Source organism: Capra hircus, chromosome 5 (genome assembly GCF_001704415.2).
Source record: "Capra hircus breed San Clemente chromosome 5, ASM170441v1, whole genome shotgun sequence".
In the NCBI taxonomy this organism is placed as follows: Eukaryota; Metazoa; Chordata; class Mammalia; order Artiodactyla; family Bovidae; genus Capra; species Capra hircus.
Window position 1 is genome coordinate 106,596,028 of NC_030812.1, and position 14,349 is coordinate 106,610,376.

At 40.1% G+C, this 14,349-nt stretch overlaps 1 protein-coding gene across 16 annotated transcripts in view; it reads left to right on the forward strand.

The window, feature by feature from the left end:
• Positions 1-14,349, forward strand: part of WNK1 (WNK lysine deficient protein kinase 1) — a 126,646-nt gene that overhangs the window by 87,364 nt on the left and 24,933 nt on the right. For 9 of the 16 annotated variants that reach the window (XM_018048666.1, XM_018048654.1, XM_018048657.1 and 6 more), the window contains 3 exons: positions 6,084-6,167; positions 12,524-12,673; positions 13,838-14,296. In XM_018048666.1, the coding sequence (XP_017904155.1) occupies positions 6,084-6,167; positions 12,524-12,673; positions 13,838-14,296 (693 nt within the window). The remainder of the gene's footprint in view (positions 1-6,083; positions 6,168-12,523; positions 12,674-13,837; positions 14,297-14,349) is intronic. The other 7 variants (XM_018048667.1, XM_018048660.1, XM_018048662.1 and 4 more) reach the window with 2 other exon arrangements.

Sequence of the window (14,349 nt, forward strand, 5' to 3'; positions counted from 1 at the left end):
TTTAGATATTTTTCCATTGACTACTTTAGTAAAAATACAGACTATTTCCTGTACCTATTATGAATTATGTCTAGAAAGCTAATGCTTTTCCTGGAATATGACTTTAAGCTTTATAGACAAATAGGCAAATGTGATAAACTATTCTATCAGCCAACAACTTTTTGTCTACTGCCTTCTAAAATAGGACTTAGAAATCTTGTATGTCTGAGGTTCCCAGAGCTCCAGCAGAGCAATCCAGTCTTAAGATCTTCTGCATCTTATAATACGCATTAAACGGACAGAATTTATTAACAAGTTTGCAGAGACTACAGCCAGTACTCATTGTTTTCCCAGTCTGTTCTGCTGCCTCAGTCGGTCATTCTTATTCATACACTCATAACAATTAATGTTATTTCAGAATGTTTAGGAAGGTACTTGATCATTATATTGGTGGTTAATTTTAAAAAACCTGTACTTGACCAACAGTGTAGAGAGAATAGTATGGTCTGCCAAGTGTGCTTTGTGGAATTCTGTCTCCTCAGAAAATGACTTCGTGGAATGGGGGGAGGATGGAACATTTCTTTTATGTCAGCTGTGCCCTGTGACCATTGTACATTTTGTTGTTTTGTTTTCAGAGTGCTGTGTTTTTTCACGTGTGTTTGTTTTCTGTTTAGCCTCGTCGTGGCCGTAGCATGTCGGTTTGTGTCCCCCATCTTGCTGCTGCCCCCTCTCTGCCCCGCATCTCTCCCGGTGCTCCTTCCACCCCACCACCAGTGCTGTCCGCACCTCTTTCTCCTTCCCTCCTCCGGACTGCCCCCGAGGAGACTTTTGCCGAAAAGCTTTCTAAAGCATTGGAGAGGGTCCTGCCTATGTACTCTGCCTCTCAGCGCGAGTGCCGACGCTCCAGCCTGCCTTCCCTCTTTGTCAGTGCTGTATGTAACATCAACTTCCTGACAGATGAACATTTATCACCAATGAATACATCCAGGCATCAGGAGTTGTAATAACGATTAAAAAACAGGACTGAACTTAGTAATATAGTACGCTTTTAGGAAATAGGTTTTTCCTGTAATTTGTTATAAGGCTGTAATGGGGAGAAAAGCAAGGAGGTAATCAGAGAGAATGCTTATGACACCCTGGGCACATAGCAGTCTTTGAGCAGCATAATCTCCTATCCCCCGCCAGTGTATTCAACTCCTTGCATTTTCATATTTTACCAGAGTATGTGTATTATTTAATTTTAAACTCGTTGGCTTTTTCGAAAGCAAACTTTCTCTTTATCAAAAATTACCGAAATATGTTTTCACTTTGTTCCAGAGAGATACTGATAATGCTGCTTGAGTCCATTTTTTCCCATAGTCAGTGAGGAATAATTGAAGAGAGAAAGTTGCTTTTAATTTGTTAACCTATTCAAAATGAGGGATCAACAAACTAAAAGGCCACATAATGTTCCCTCTTGGCAAGGTTTTGTTTTTTTTTTTTTTTTTTTAGATTGGATAATGGACCTTGACTCTAATGCAGTACGTTAGATGCACATAAAATATATGCAGTTCGCTTTGGCCCCATTAATGTCTGTAGATATGTGGGACTTTGCTACTGCTTTTCCAGATAGAGGATTTGGTTAGCATTCTGATCTAGGAATCCCAAAACCTTCAGATTTGTACCTAGGAGAGTGATTTTACTGTATAGTGTCTTTATGGCCTCTGAATACTCTTGAATAAACAACAATAAACCAGAGCATTCTGATTCAAAATAGAAACCTCCTTTTAACTGTTGTGAAGAAGTAATAATGGAGCCGTTTTGCGATTTTGATAGGATCTTTCCTATTGAAAGAGTGAAACTGATCTACCCTTTAAAAAAAGGGCCTGTGAAAGTGAATTATTACAGTGTGTACCATTGCATTTGACAGGGTAGAATTCTCATTTTTAGAGTGTTAACCTAGAACTGCTTCTATGACCAAAAAATGCTGTCAAATCAAGTTGGCTATTTACATTACCCTTTTCACCTGATTTGAATAGCAAATTAGTTGACCTTTAAACTGGCATCAGAAAAGTGGGCGTTCAGTGGCTTGGCATCTGTAACCTGCTTCATGTAGTAACTGCATACGATTTGGGGCAGACAGGGAAAGACATGATGGTCACTAGCCAAGCTGTGTATCTTTTACTACCCGCTAGGAATCTCTTCTGATTTCTAGTTAGAAGACATGACATTAGTTAATCAGAAATGAACCGTGAAGCCTCTTAACATAGCAGAAGACAGTAAGGCTTCAGGGTAGGAAGATTTGGTACAGTCATAGGTGAGCATGTTACTTGTGGGTAAAAGCAGAATAGTCACTTGGAAGGTTAAATTCTTCATTTCCTTTGAGGAGGGGAGCGTTGTGGAAAAGCAGCTCTTATCTAATGCAAAGATCCCCACAGAATAGTTTTGTTGACCCTGGATGTATTTAATGGGTTTTTACTATGCACATAATTTCCAAAAGCATTGTATTTCTTTATTAATTATAAATTTGGTGTAACCATTTTGTAGGGTTACACAGAGCTGCCCAGATGTGCATGTCTGATGTAATTTCACATATGAATGTATGAATTACTTGTCTTATTCATGTTGATACAGCCTCAGTCCATGGCGCATCCGCGTGGGGGGACCCCAACATACCCAGAATCACAGATATTTTTCCCAACTATTCATGAACGTCCAGTTTCTTTTTCACCACCTCCCACCTGTCCACCGAAGGTGGCCATTGCCCAGCGGCGTAAGAGCACCTCCTTCTTGGAAGCCCAAACTCACCAGTTCCAACCCCTGCTGAGGACTGTCGGCCAGAGTCTTCTTCCACCTGGTGGCAGCCCACCTAACTGGACTCCAGAGACTGTAGTCATGTGGGGCACTGCAGCCAGTAGAGCTGGGGAGCTGTGTGAGGTGCAGGCCCATCCTGTGTTCGAGCCAGCTCCAGATTACAGTGACTACAGAGCTGGACTGGTGCTTCCAGAAGAAGCTCACTACTTCCTCCCTCCGGAAGCAGTGTATCTAGCCGGGGTACATTACCAGGCCCAGGTGGCAGAACAGTTTGAGGGTTTTCCATACAGCTCACCAGTCCTGTCAAGTCCTATGAAGCAGACACCTGAGCAGAAGCCAGTGCACGGGGGCCCCACCTCCACTTCTGTCTTTGAATTTCCATCGGGACAGGCTTTCCTGGTAGGACACCTCCAGAATGTAAGATTAGATTCGGGACTGAGCCCAGGCTCTCCCCAGTCTAGCGTTTCTGCACCTGTCAGTACAGATGCCACACGCTTGAAGTTTCACCCTGTCTTTGTTCCTCATTCTGCACCTGCTGTGTTAACTCATAACAACGAGAGCAGAAGCAGTTGTGTGTTTGAGTTTCACGTTCATACTCCAAGCTCCTCTTCAGGAGAAGGAGGGGGAGGAGTTTTACCTCACCGCATTTACCGAAATCGGCAGGTTGCTGTGGACTCGAACCAGGAAGAACCACCTCCTCAACCTGCAGGATTACACAGCCGCCTGCAGCCTGTGACTGAAGAACAGCAGGCGCCCCAGGCCCCAGAGTTGACCATCTCTGTGGTGGAGCCCACCGGACAGACCTGGCCCATAGGAAGCCCAGAGTACTCCAGTGATTCCTCCCAGGTCACTTCTTCAGACCCCAGTGAATTTCAGTCACCTCCCCCTACAGGGGGAGCAGCTGCTCCTTTTGGCTCTGACGTCTCATTACCCTTTATCCGCCTGCCTCAGACAGTGTTACAAGAATCCCCACTCTTCTTCTGTTTCCCCCAAGGAGCCACCTCTCCGCAGGTTTTATCCGCCTCATTTTCTTCAGGAGGATCTGCACTCCATCCACAGGTTATAGGAAAACTTCACGGTTCTTTTACACTACCCTGCTGTGACAGTTACATTTAAGTTTTCTGTCCCTCTTTTCCATTCATCAGGGATATTGTCTAATTTATTGTGGAGTTTCTCCATTGATCGGGGAGGGTAATTTTAAACTACTTGTATTTAAGACCAAAATATGAGACTGAAGCTGCTTGATTGACCTATAATGTGTACAAACCCTTGGAGAAAAGAAAAACTTAGAATTTTAATTACTTGTCAAAATCAGTTATTTCTGTCCATACATATTGGGTTGGCCAGAAAGTTCATTTGAGTTTTCCTGTATGATGGTATGTGAAAACCCAAACAAACTTTTTGGTCAGCTCAATAGAATGGATGGAGTTTTCAATTAGTTGTGAACATTAGTGTCTATAAAGTTGACATTGATTATTTACAAACAGTACTGTAAAATGTTTCTTTCTCCCTAGAAACAAACATGGCTAGTTTTTAAAACTTGGAGGAGATAATTTTTTTTCCCTTAAAATGAAAAGAATGGAAAATAGGGAATTTTTTTTTTAAAGTAGTATTAGGAATATATAGAGTTTCCACTAGTATGAAAGGATCTTAAAAGACAGGAAACACCTTAGGAATTTATCTTAACAAATGAAGATGCCTTTTTAAAGTGGCATCCAATAAGTCACCATGTATTATATGTTCAGATAAAATGTTAATCCATTAAATTGACTAATTCTAATTTTTAGTAACTAAATTAGAATCTGGTATGGGTGATGAGGCTTCTTTTGTCTTAAGAATTTGTGATATATGTTGCAAGGTAAGGAACATGAGATATCTCAGTTCTTAGATTTTTCCTCAACAGATTAAATGCTGTTATTGTATGTGAACATATGCAGCCTCTTGCAACTAAAGACAAAATGATGGGCATAATAGGATTCAAGAAGTGGAATCAGTATTGACTGTTTTGTATATTCCCTTGATACATTTTGTCAAATGTGTAAGTCTTCTAAAATCTGTGTAGGAGATCATGCAGTTAATTAGGAAGCTTTGCAGTCATGTATTCAGGATGTTATTTGGATGTTTTAAATGATCTCACTCTTACATAAATTACTATATGTTCCTCATACTTTCTTCCTATGTTCTTCCCTCATCTGAGGCAGAAGTATCCCCCAAAATATACATCAAATACTAGTTACCTAGAGCAGTACTAAGAAGCAGAAAGATCCAGAGCTTGAAAATTTGTACTGCGTGCATATGCAGTGTGATAAGCTCGCGTTAACACACTGGTTGTCAGCTCTACTCTGAATGTGTGCACTGCCACTTTCACTCTGTGAACTTCCAAAATGAAATTTTAAACATCAAGTACTCTACAGGAAAGGTGGCAGCGCGAATATATGCTCAGGTGGTTAAGATGCAGTTGGATTGGCTGTCCTATCCAAGTAGGCGTCAAAGAAGTGCCTCTGAACTGAGATGAGACAGTAGAGGTGGGGCTTCTCATCTTCATGACTCACCTCTGTCAAGTTCTTCTTTCACTCTCACCTTATTTAACTTGAGATCTCTTCTAGGTGAGAGTTCCTCAGATTCACCCTTATTGACATTTTAGATTAGGTGACTCTTAGTTGTGGGGGCTATTCTGTGCATTTGTTGGATGTTAGCAGCATCTGTGGCCTCTACTCACTAAATACCAGGAGCAGCTACATCTCCCAGCTGTGCCAACCAAAAACACATCCAGATATTGCCGAATGTCCCTGGGAAGGGTGTGGGGCACCCAAAGTGGCCCTGGTTGAGAACCATTGCTCTAGGTACTTGGCAGTTAATAGTAACAGGTTTTTGTTTTTTACATTTTTTGACAAAAGTCACTATATCACTATAAGAAATAGCAAAAGGAACCAAAGTCACATTATCTATTTAAATACCCTCTTTTCTTTGTTCAGATAGGTTTTTCACATTGATAGTCTGGTTACTTTTTTCCTGATTTTCAGTAACAATTTTATTATGAATGTTACTATTTTGGTAAAAATTACAGCCTGAGCAGTGGAATAGGTTAGGTTTTAACCATCAGTGGTTTTTGCACGGTATGTTCTATAATACGATCCTTCTCTACCCTTCTCTTTAAAAACCTGCCCCAGCCACCTCTCCCACCATACTTGACCAAGCTAATGTTTCATCTTGCTCAGGCAGGAACTCATATGTTTATTGCAGAAGCCTGACCTCTGTGTACGGGTACCTTTGGGCTGCTCTAATTTTTTGTATTCACTTCTTTCCTTCAGGCACAGGGGCAGAGCCAGGGTCAGCCATCTTCAAGTAGTTTAACAGGGGTTCCATCCTCCCAACCCATGCAGCATTCTCAGCAGGTGAGAGCAACTCATTGCTGCGCTTTGTCCAGAACCCTGTTTACATCTTTCATGAATTGGGTTCCTGATGTAAGTGGCTTGCTAAGTTTTTGAAAGGAAAATCAAGAAGCATAACATTTCTTGTCTTCGGTAACATTTTAAAGAATCTTTCGTTTAATGTATTTTTGAACAGTCTATTAGATTAGACATATATTGAAATTCAAAAGAATTTTTCCTGAAGTGATTTATGTGCCTTCTTAAACAGATGATTGATTCTATGCTATTTTAACAATGTGGTTGACCCTTGAGCAACACGGGGGGTTAGGGGCACAGGCCTTCTGTTCAGCTGAAAGGCTGTGTGTAACTTTATAGTAGGTCTTCCCTCTTCATGGTTACATATCCATGGATTCATATCTTGAATTGTATAGTACTGAAAGAAATTCACGTGTAAGTGAATCCGTGCCATTCTAATCCATGTTATTCAAGGATCAACTCTACAAAGAATATCAATTTTATTTCTGTATATTTCATGATTTGTCCTTTTATGAGCATTTTACCATTGCTTTCCTTGTGCTTGACTCTAATGATTCTACACACCTTTTTAATTATTTCTAATCTGTGGGATGGGGTATCAGATTTTATGCTAAAGCAAATGAAAGCCTAGGAACCATTTTCAGAAACTTTTATAACATGTTCTAAATTTCTGATTGGGGGAGTTTGTTCCCAAAGGTTCAGAGAGCTCAAGAGATTGGTACAGAGCTGAAGTATTCAACAGCAAAACTGCTGATTCTAAAATTAAGAATCTGTAGATCATCATTGCTGTTAGTTAACAGTAGTTATTTATAAGGAAATAATGCTTTAGGGGTACAACTGAATATTTATTATCCATTACAAATAAAATTTATAGTCACTACGTGTGTCATAAAAACTTCCCGATGAATTATATTGTTGAAAGTTCCCTACAAAGTGTGTTTTCAAACCACCAGATTCTGAATTGGCTTGTTTTTCTTAATTTTTGAAACTTAAGTTTTTAATTCTCATTACAAATGGCTGCTTATCATCCAGCATGTGATCATGTAGTCGTGATGCTGGCTTAAGATGAGGTGTTCTTTGTACAAGATTAACTTGGCTATATAGCCAAACCTTGTTTTATTGTGCTTCATAGGTACCACTTTTTTTTAAAAAAAAAACAAAAAATTGAAGGTTTGTGTTAACCCTGCTTCAGGCAAGTCTGTCGGCACTACTTTTACAACAGCATTTGCTCACTTTGTGTCTCTGTGTCACATTTTGGTAATGCCCACAGTATTCCAAGCTTTTTCATTATTACTCTATTATGGTGATCTGTGATCAGTGATCTTTGTTACTATTGCAAAAAGATTATGACTTCCTGAAGGCTCAGATGATGGTGATCATCTGTTAGCAATAAAGGATTTTTAAGTTAAGATATATACATTATCTTTTTAGCCATACTGCTATTTCACACTTAATAGACTACAGTAAGGTATAAGCATAACTTATATGTGCATGGGGAATTCAGTCCAGAGAATTCATGTGACTCACTTGATTGTAATATTCATTATATTGCAGTGATCTGGAACCAGTGATCTGTATTATCTCTGAGGTACCTACATAATCCATTTTCTCTGTGACCAACATCTCTGTCCTATAGAATGGAAGGGCTGGAAATAACTTGTTTTGTCTTGCTCCTGCCCTTTCTTCCAGACAAGTATCTTAATCTGTATGTAATTATAGTTAAATTCAAGTAGTCACATTTTTGCCACCCTTAACAGGTTTAATTATATTAACAACCTCTGATAAGAACACAGATTTAAAGTTCCATAAAGCTGGGTGAGAATGGACACTGCCATTGGTACCAAGTTCCTACCAATACCAGGAAAATGTACAGGTTTCAGTGTATGCTGTTTTTCCTTTTCAAAGGAGTTTGTTAGATGTCTTATATTCAGGCATGTAATGAAGCAGATAGTGCAGGAAGCCCTTGAGTGTAGCAGTGATAAGACTGTGCACAGTCAAGCGGGCAGCTCTGCAAACCCTGTCAGTTGAAAGGAATTAGGTGGTTGACTCTCTGGGAAAAGGTGTGACTAAATGGCTATCTCTGTAGTACAGACAAAAGTGCCTGTTTCAGTGATGCTTTCTTCAGACATTTTAAATATAGGATGAATTAAGTAGAATCACAGTCTGCATGAATGTGTGCAGTATGGACTGACTTTCCCAGGGTTGCAGAGCCGATAGGTAGAGAGAATGAAATGTTACAAACCAGAACCTAAGATTTCTTCCAGTAGTTTTTTCCCCCCCTTTATTAAAGTTCTACAGGGACTCAGGATTATGCAGAGGTGCCCAAGAAGCTGCATGTAGTTAGTTTTATCTTCTGGGATTCCATATATAGAAAAGAAAGATGGTAAATCTTCTGTACTATTCAATTAGAGTCTCTTTTTAGCTGTGATTTATGTTTTACATACTGTCAGGGCCCAGTGCCTCCTTAGGAAATCATATCTCTAATTTTATTAGTGTAAGGAAAGAGATGAACTTTAGCTGAAATTTTCTTTATTTCTGTGCTTCTGAAATAAAATGAATAAGGCTTGCTTCTTTTCAGGTTTTCCTCAGGAATTTCTTCTAATGGTATGTTGTGTCCTAATGTGGTACCAAAAATAGCTTTCTCCTGGAAAACAGTATTTTACTGCCAAGAAAGGTCATGAGCTCCCCTACTGACTTAATAATTTCATCCAGCAGAACACATGTAGAGTCTTAGGTATTTCTTACTTTCTGTTCAACTCAGGCTTAGGAGTTTTTGTTGTTTTTTTTTTTTCAATCACCCTTGTCCGACAGATAGTACACAGTCTGTATAGGTTATGTGAACTGGTTTCATGAGGCAGTTTTATGCAAAGGATGATACCAAGCTGTTATGCTAAAACAATATTTGTTTGGCTAAAGTGTTGATTATTAGCCAGGGTGATTGTGCAAAAAAACCACACCATATACTCCTGGCTTATTCAGAGGTGCCACTTTTCTGTAAATGCTTTAAGGGCTAACTGGCATACATGCCTCTCTATTACTTTAAGCAAGGAGTGAGAGTATGTCTATAAATCTGCTTATTTTTGACAGTCCACACACACACAGCAACTAATTAAATAGTTTTTTCCCCAAACTGAGTTCATGCTCTGAAGAACCATGTGCTGAGTGGACAGTGATGGACAGCAAGATGGCCTGTGGAAGGCTAGTTTCAGGGAGCCTGAGTCATCTGGTAAACATGTATGTCAGCTGCTACAAAAGGAGTGAAGATAATAGTATCATTATACACAATGTGCAAAGCACTCTACCTGGGTTTTTATTTGGTCCTTACATGAACCCTCCCAAGTACCATCATTTCCATTGTACAGATGGGAAAGCCGAGACGAGAGCTGGAGAGGCTGAGTGCTTTACCCAGATGTACACAGCTGCTCAGAGAGGATATTTAAACCCAAGCAGTCTGATTCCATGAAAGGAGGAAATTATATTTCTTCTGAGCAGAGAGGGGGATATCAGTAGGTTTATGAAAGCCTTTGAACCGGACTGTGATTATGAGTTAGATTTCAGATGAAGGATAAGGAGCCTAGGCCTAAAGAAAAGAGCAGGCTAGGGAGCAGTATAAGTAAGGTAGAAGGCAGAAAGGTAGACAGCTGTGAGACAAACAAATAAACCTTGGCTTCAGTGTAACCAGAATACAGATAGGTTGGGGTTTCCCTGGCAGTCCAGTGATGAGGACTCAGCACTCCCAGTGCAGACCAGGACAGGGGTTCAATCCCTGGTCAGGGAACTAAGATCCCACATATGGCCTAAAACATAGCGGGTAAAAGTGAAGGTGTAAGTTTTGAAAAGAGCTAATTAAGCCCAAACCTTGATGTAAGCAAGGTTCCACACTGGTGGAAGTCAGGGGAGAGGTAAATCATACGTACAGATATAAGGTGGAGGTTTTCCTCAGATGTACCCCTCATAACAAAGGGGACCACCAGATAATCAGACCTTGATCCAGCGTGCATATCAGAGGGCTCTCACTGCTCTTTGTTTTGAACAATAACATAAAAAATACGAATGGACTAAAGTAAAACTGTTGAGAACAGATGTGCCTGTAAGGACCTTAAATGGTATGTGTATGGTTGGGAATGTTTGTAGGCAATGTCTAACAGAGTTGGTTTTATATAAGCCGAGACATCATACATCTTATTCTTAGGGGAACAACCTCACTATTCCAGGTTCACTGTAAATAACTTAAAGATCACTTAAAGGTTACACAAATATACTCCTGTTAAGCAACTGCAGAACACTACAGCTATCCTAGTATTAACCAAACAGATGTCAGACAAATCTGCTGGCACTGCAAATTTCACCTCAAGATACAGCTTAAAGGAAAGGTACTGTGTTGTGTGCCAGAAAAGTGAGACCATTCCTAGTGTAGGTCTCCTGAAGATAAAGATGCTGATGTATTGCCTGTGAAGAACTGGAAAGAGGCAAGGGAAGCAGTGTTTCTGAATTAGTCTGTTTATATAATGCACAGTCTGACTTAGCTATGTAAGTTAATGGCTTAGGTAACTTAGATATTTCCATGTGAATTCCTTAAAGTTTCAATATATTCAAGTTAACCAAAAGCATTTTCTACTTTTTTAATTTTTAGTGGGAAAATGGGCATAATTGTCTTATATTCAGAGTTGCCTTATAGTTGGGTATTTATGATATATCTTAGTTGCTGAAAATAAATTTTTTATAATTTAACAGCCATTAGTTCCTAGTTTTTTAAAGTTAATAAGGATACATTATCAGAAATAATTAAATAGTAAAGCATGATTACTGTTACTATTAAATTTCAGAATTCTTTTGAAGGTTTTAATTGGTGTAGTCAGAAATAAGAAATATCATGGAGAACAGAAATATTATTTACAAATATTACCTAACAAAATCTAGGTGTTAGAGGTGTCCAGATGCATAATAAATATAAAAACAAAAATCTTGGGAATGCAGTGTATAGTGTCATGACTGAAGTTGATAATGCTGTATTACATGTTTGAAGGCCACTAAGAGAAGATTGTAAAACTTCTCATCACAAGAAAATATGGATTATATGTGGTGATGAATGTTAACTAGACTTACTGTGGTGAGCATTGTGCAGTGTGTACATATATCAAATCTTTGTTACTGTTAGTTGTATCTCAATTAGGTACATATATACAAACACATACACACAGATAGCTTATCTTTATACCAGCAATAACTAGTTAGTTGTATGGATCAGGACATCTGTTACTGTTTGTAGCATTATTTTAAGTAACAAAATATTGAGTCAAACAAACGTTCATCATTAAGATATTGGTACCATAGATAAATGAAAATGGTAGGTCAGAGAATCGTATTTATAAAAATGGGCTTCTTTTTTTTTTAATCAATGTGTGTAAGTGACCACTTATGCATAGCAGAAAATCCATAAAGCAAGTGCACCGGACTACTAATTGTGGTTATATCTGGAGAAATGAGGTTGGGTGTTTTCATTTAACTCTATTAATGTAATATAATGGTTAAAATTTTTATTACAAACAGGTGTTTGTTTTGTATTTTAAAATTAATTTTTAAATTACTGATAGGTATTAGAGAATCTTGAAAGTCAGCTGTGAAGTTCAGAGTTTCAGCTAGAGGGGACCATTAGTTTTACTGCAAAATTTAATACTTGGGTACAGTTACATGTCAGCATTGAGTGTAGACGTATTATACCAGAGGGTCCAGCACGTGCTGGATTCCCACATGTCGTTCACTTTGCTGCACTTTGAATTGAGTGATTGTGCCCTTGTTTTCAAAGAAAGAAACCTCATTTTAGCAGTAAAATGAGCAATCACAGAGGTATCAGAGCTAGTCTATGGTAGAGTTCAAAATTCAGTGCTTTTCTTCTATCTTGTAGCTGTTGTCAGAGCTGTTCTTTAAGCAAATAAATTATACAGTTGAGAAACTAGACTAAAGAGATAAAACGAACCACATTGAGAGCTGCTATCAAGAAATGGGAGCAAAGAGGGGAGGGCATTTGGAGGAGAGAACATCTGTTTGAACCTGGATCTGAGGTGTCTGTAAATATCCGAGCTGCTCCTGGGGCAAGGAGCATGTCAGGTGAAGAACCAGTGGTGACTCAGACTCGGAAACATGGGTTAGTTCTTGGTTGACCCATCACACAGAGCAGCAGAGGAAAAATGAAGATGTGTAAAGGGGAATTGGTGAGTTTGACTTTGTGCATGTCTTGATTACTAAAATTGCCATCTCTTACAGACACTGATAAGCAGATGTCCTGCCTTAGAAACATGCTGTTAACTACTTGAAATAAAACTGAATGATGGTTTTCTTCTCAGCAGCAAGGAGTGCAGCCAACAGCCCCCTCTCAGCAGGTGGCGCAGTATCCGCTCCCTCAGACATCGGCCCCCAGCGAGGCCGCGATTGCACAGCCCATGAGTCAGCCTCCACCTCCGCAGGCCTTGCCACACATGTCCGCGGGAAAACAGGTGAGTGCCATACTTCTGGAAGGAGCACCGCATGACTTCTGCTTCTCTGGTGGTAAAACTGCTAAATGGAATGAACATCACTTCTGTGCATTGTTCCCGTTCAGTCGCTCAGACTGCAGCCCGCCAGCTCCTCTGTCCATGGTGTGTCTTTTGTAGATATGAACTGATTAATATAAATGGGTTTATAAAGCAGTGGTAATCCAAAAATGTTCAGTTTTTAGGTTTATCAGTCTAATAGAAGTTTGACAGATGTAGAACTGATAAGGGTGCTGCAGTGATGACATTTTCTAGAATTGTCAGTTGTATCTGTTCTAGGTTTGCAGTTATGCCGTGTTTTCACATAGACTTATGTGTTGTTCCCTGCCCTCATTGTCTTCTGACAGTCATAAAAAAACCTTATATGGAGTGGGTTTTTTTTTTGTCTCTAAATAATCCTTCTAGTACTTGAAAAGTAGCCTTGTTGAAGATACACCTTTCTGAATGACATTTTTTCAACTTAAAGGTTGGGGCTTGTGCTTGTATTTTGATACAGTGTATTGTTTCTGTCATATTTTGTCACATCTGAGACTGTCAGTTGTAAAACGCACCATTATTTTAGGTAACACTGAAAACTGACGCACCATTAATTGTAAGGTATATCTTCATTTCATAAATGTTAAAATGACCATGTGGAAAGGCATGATTACATCCTGCAATTAGTGGAATATGGTTGTAGACCTACTCTTACAGGCCTGGGTGGGACATGAGAACTGTGGAAGCAATATGGATGAGCTATAAGTTCACTGGGGAGAAAGTCCTTTGAATTTCATTACTATAATAGCAGTTGTAAGTTCAGTGACAGCAAATGTACCAGTGGATTATGGCTTGAGAAACATGCCTCAGTCAGGATGTGAAGATATTTCCTATGCAAGAGCTCTCTGTTGTTGATGGTGACGTGTGAGTGAAATTTTCTAGCGCAGATTTAGAACAGCAGCACTCCATCAGCCGCCCGTCTGCAGCTGCCTCTCCCTGATCCTGTTGGCACGTTAACTTACACTAATATATGCAGGGATTGGTGTTTGTTTTAATTTTCTTTCTTTTTGGCTAATAAATAAGTCTTGCTTTTGGCAGCCTTGCTTTTTTTTTTTTTAAGTCTGTCTGTTTTGTTTTTCTTTACTTTCCCAGCTTCCAGTTTCCCAGCCAGTACCAACTCTCCAAGGCGAACCTCAGATCCCAGTTGCAACACAGCCCTCAGTCGTTCCCGTCCATGCTGGTGCTCACTTCCTTCCTGTGGGACAGCCACTCCCGCCCTCTCTACTGCCCCAGTACCCCGTCTCTCAGCTCCCCTCTGCTCCTCCTCACGTGTCTGTGGCTCAGCCAGGCTTCCCACCCCTGCCCATCACGATGGCAGCTGGTGTTAGTCAGCCTCTGCTCACCTTGGCTTCATCTGCTGCGGCAGCGGCCGTCCCAGGGGCACCCGCTGTCGTCCCTAGTCAGCTTCCTGCCCTCCTGCAGCCTGTGACCCAGCTGCCAAGTCAGGCTCACCCACAGCTCCTGCAGCCAGCAGTTCAGTCCATGGGGATTCCCGCCAGCCTTGGACAGACTGCCGAGGCGCCACTTCCCCCTGGAGATATTCTCTACCAGGTATTGTGCTGGCTGGTAGATGAAGGGCCCCAGAGGGTTTGGTCGTAATGACA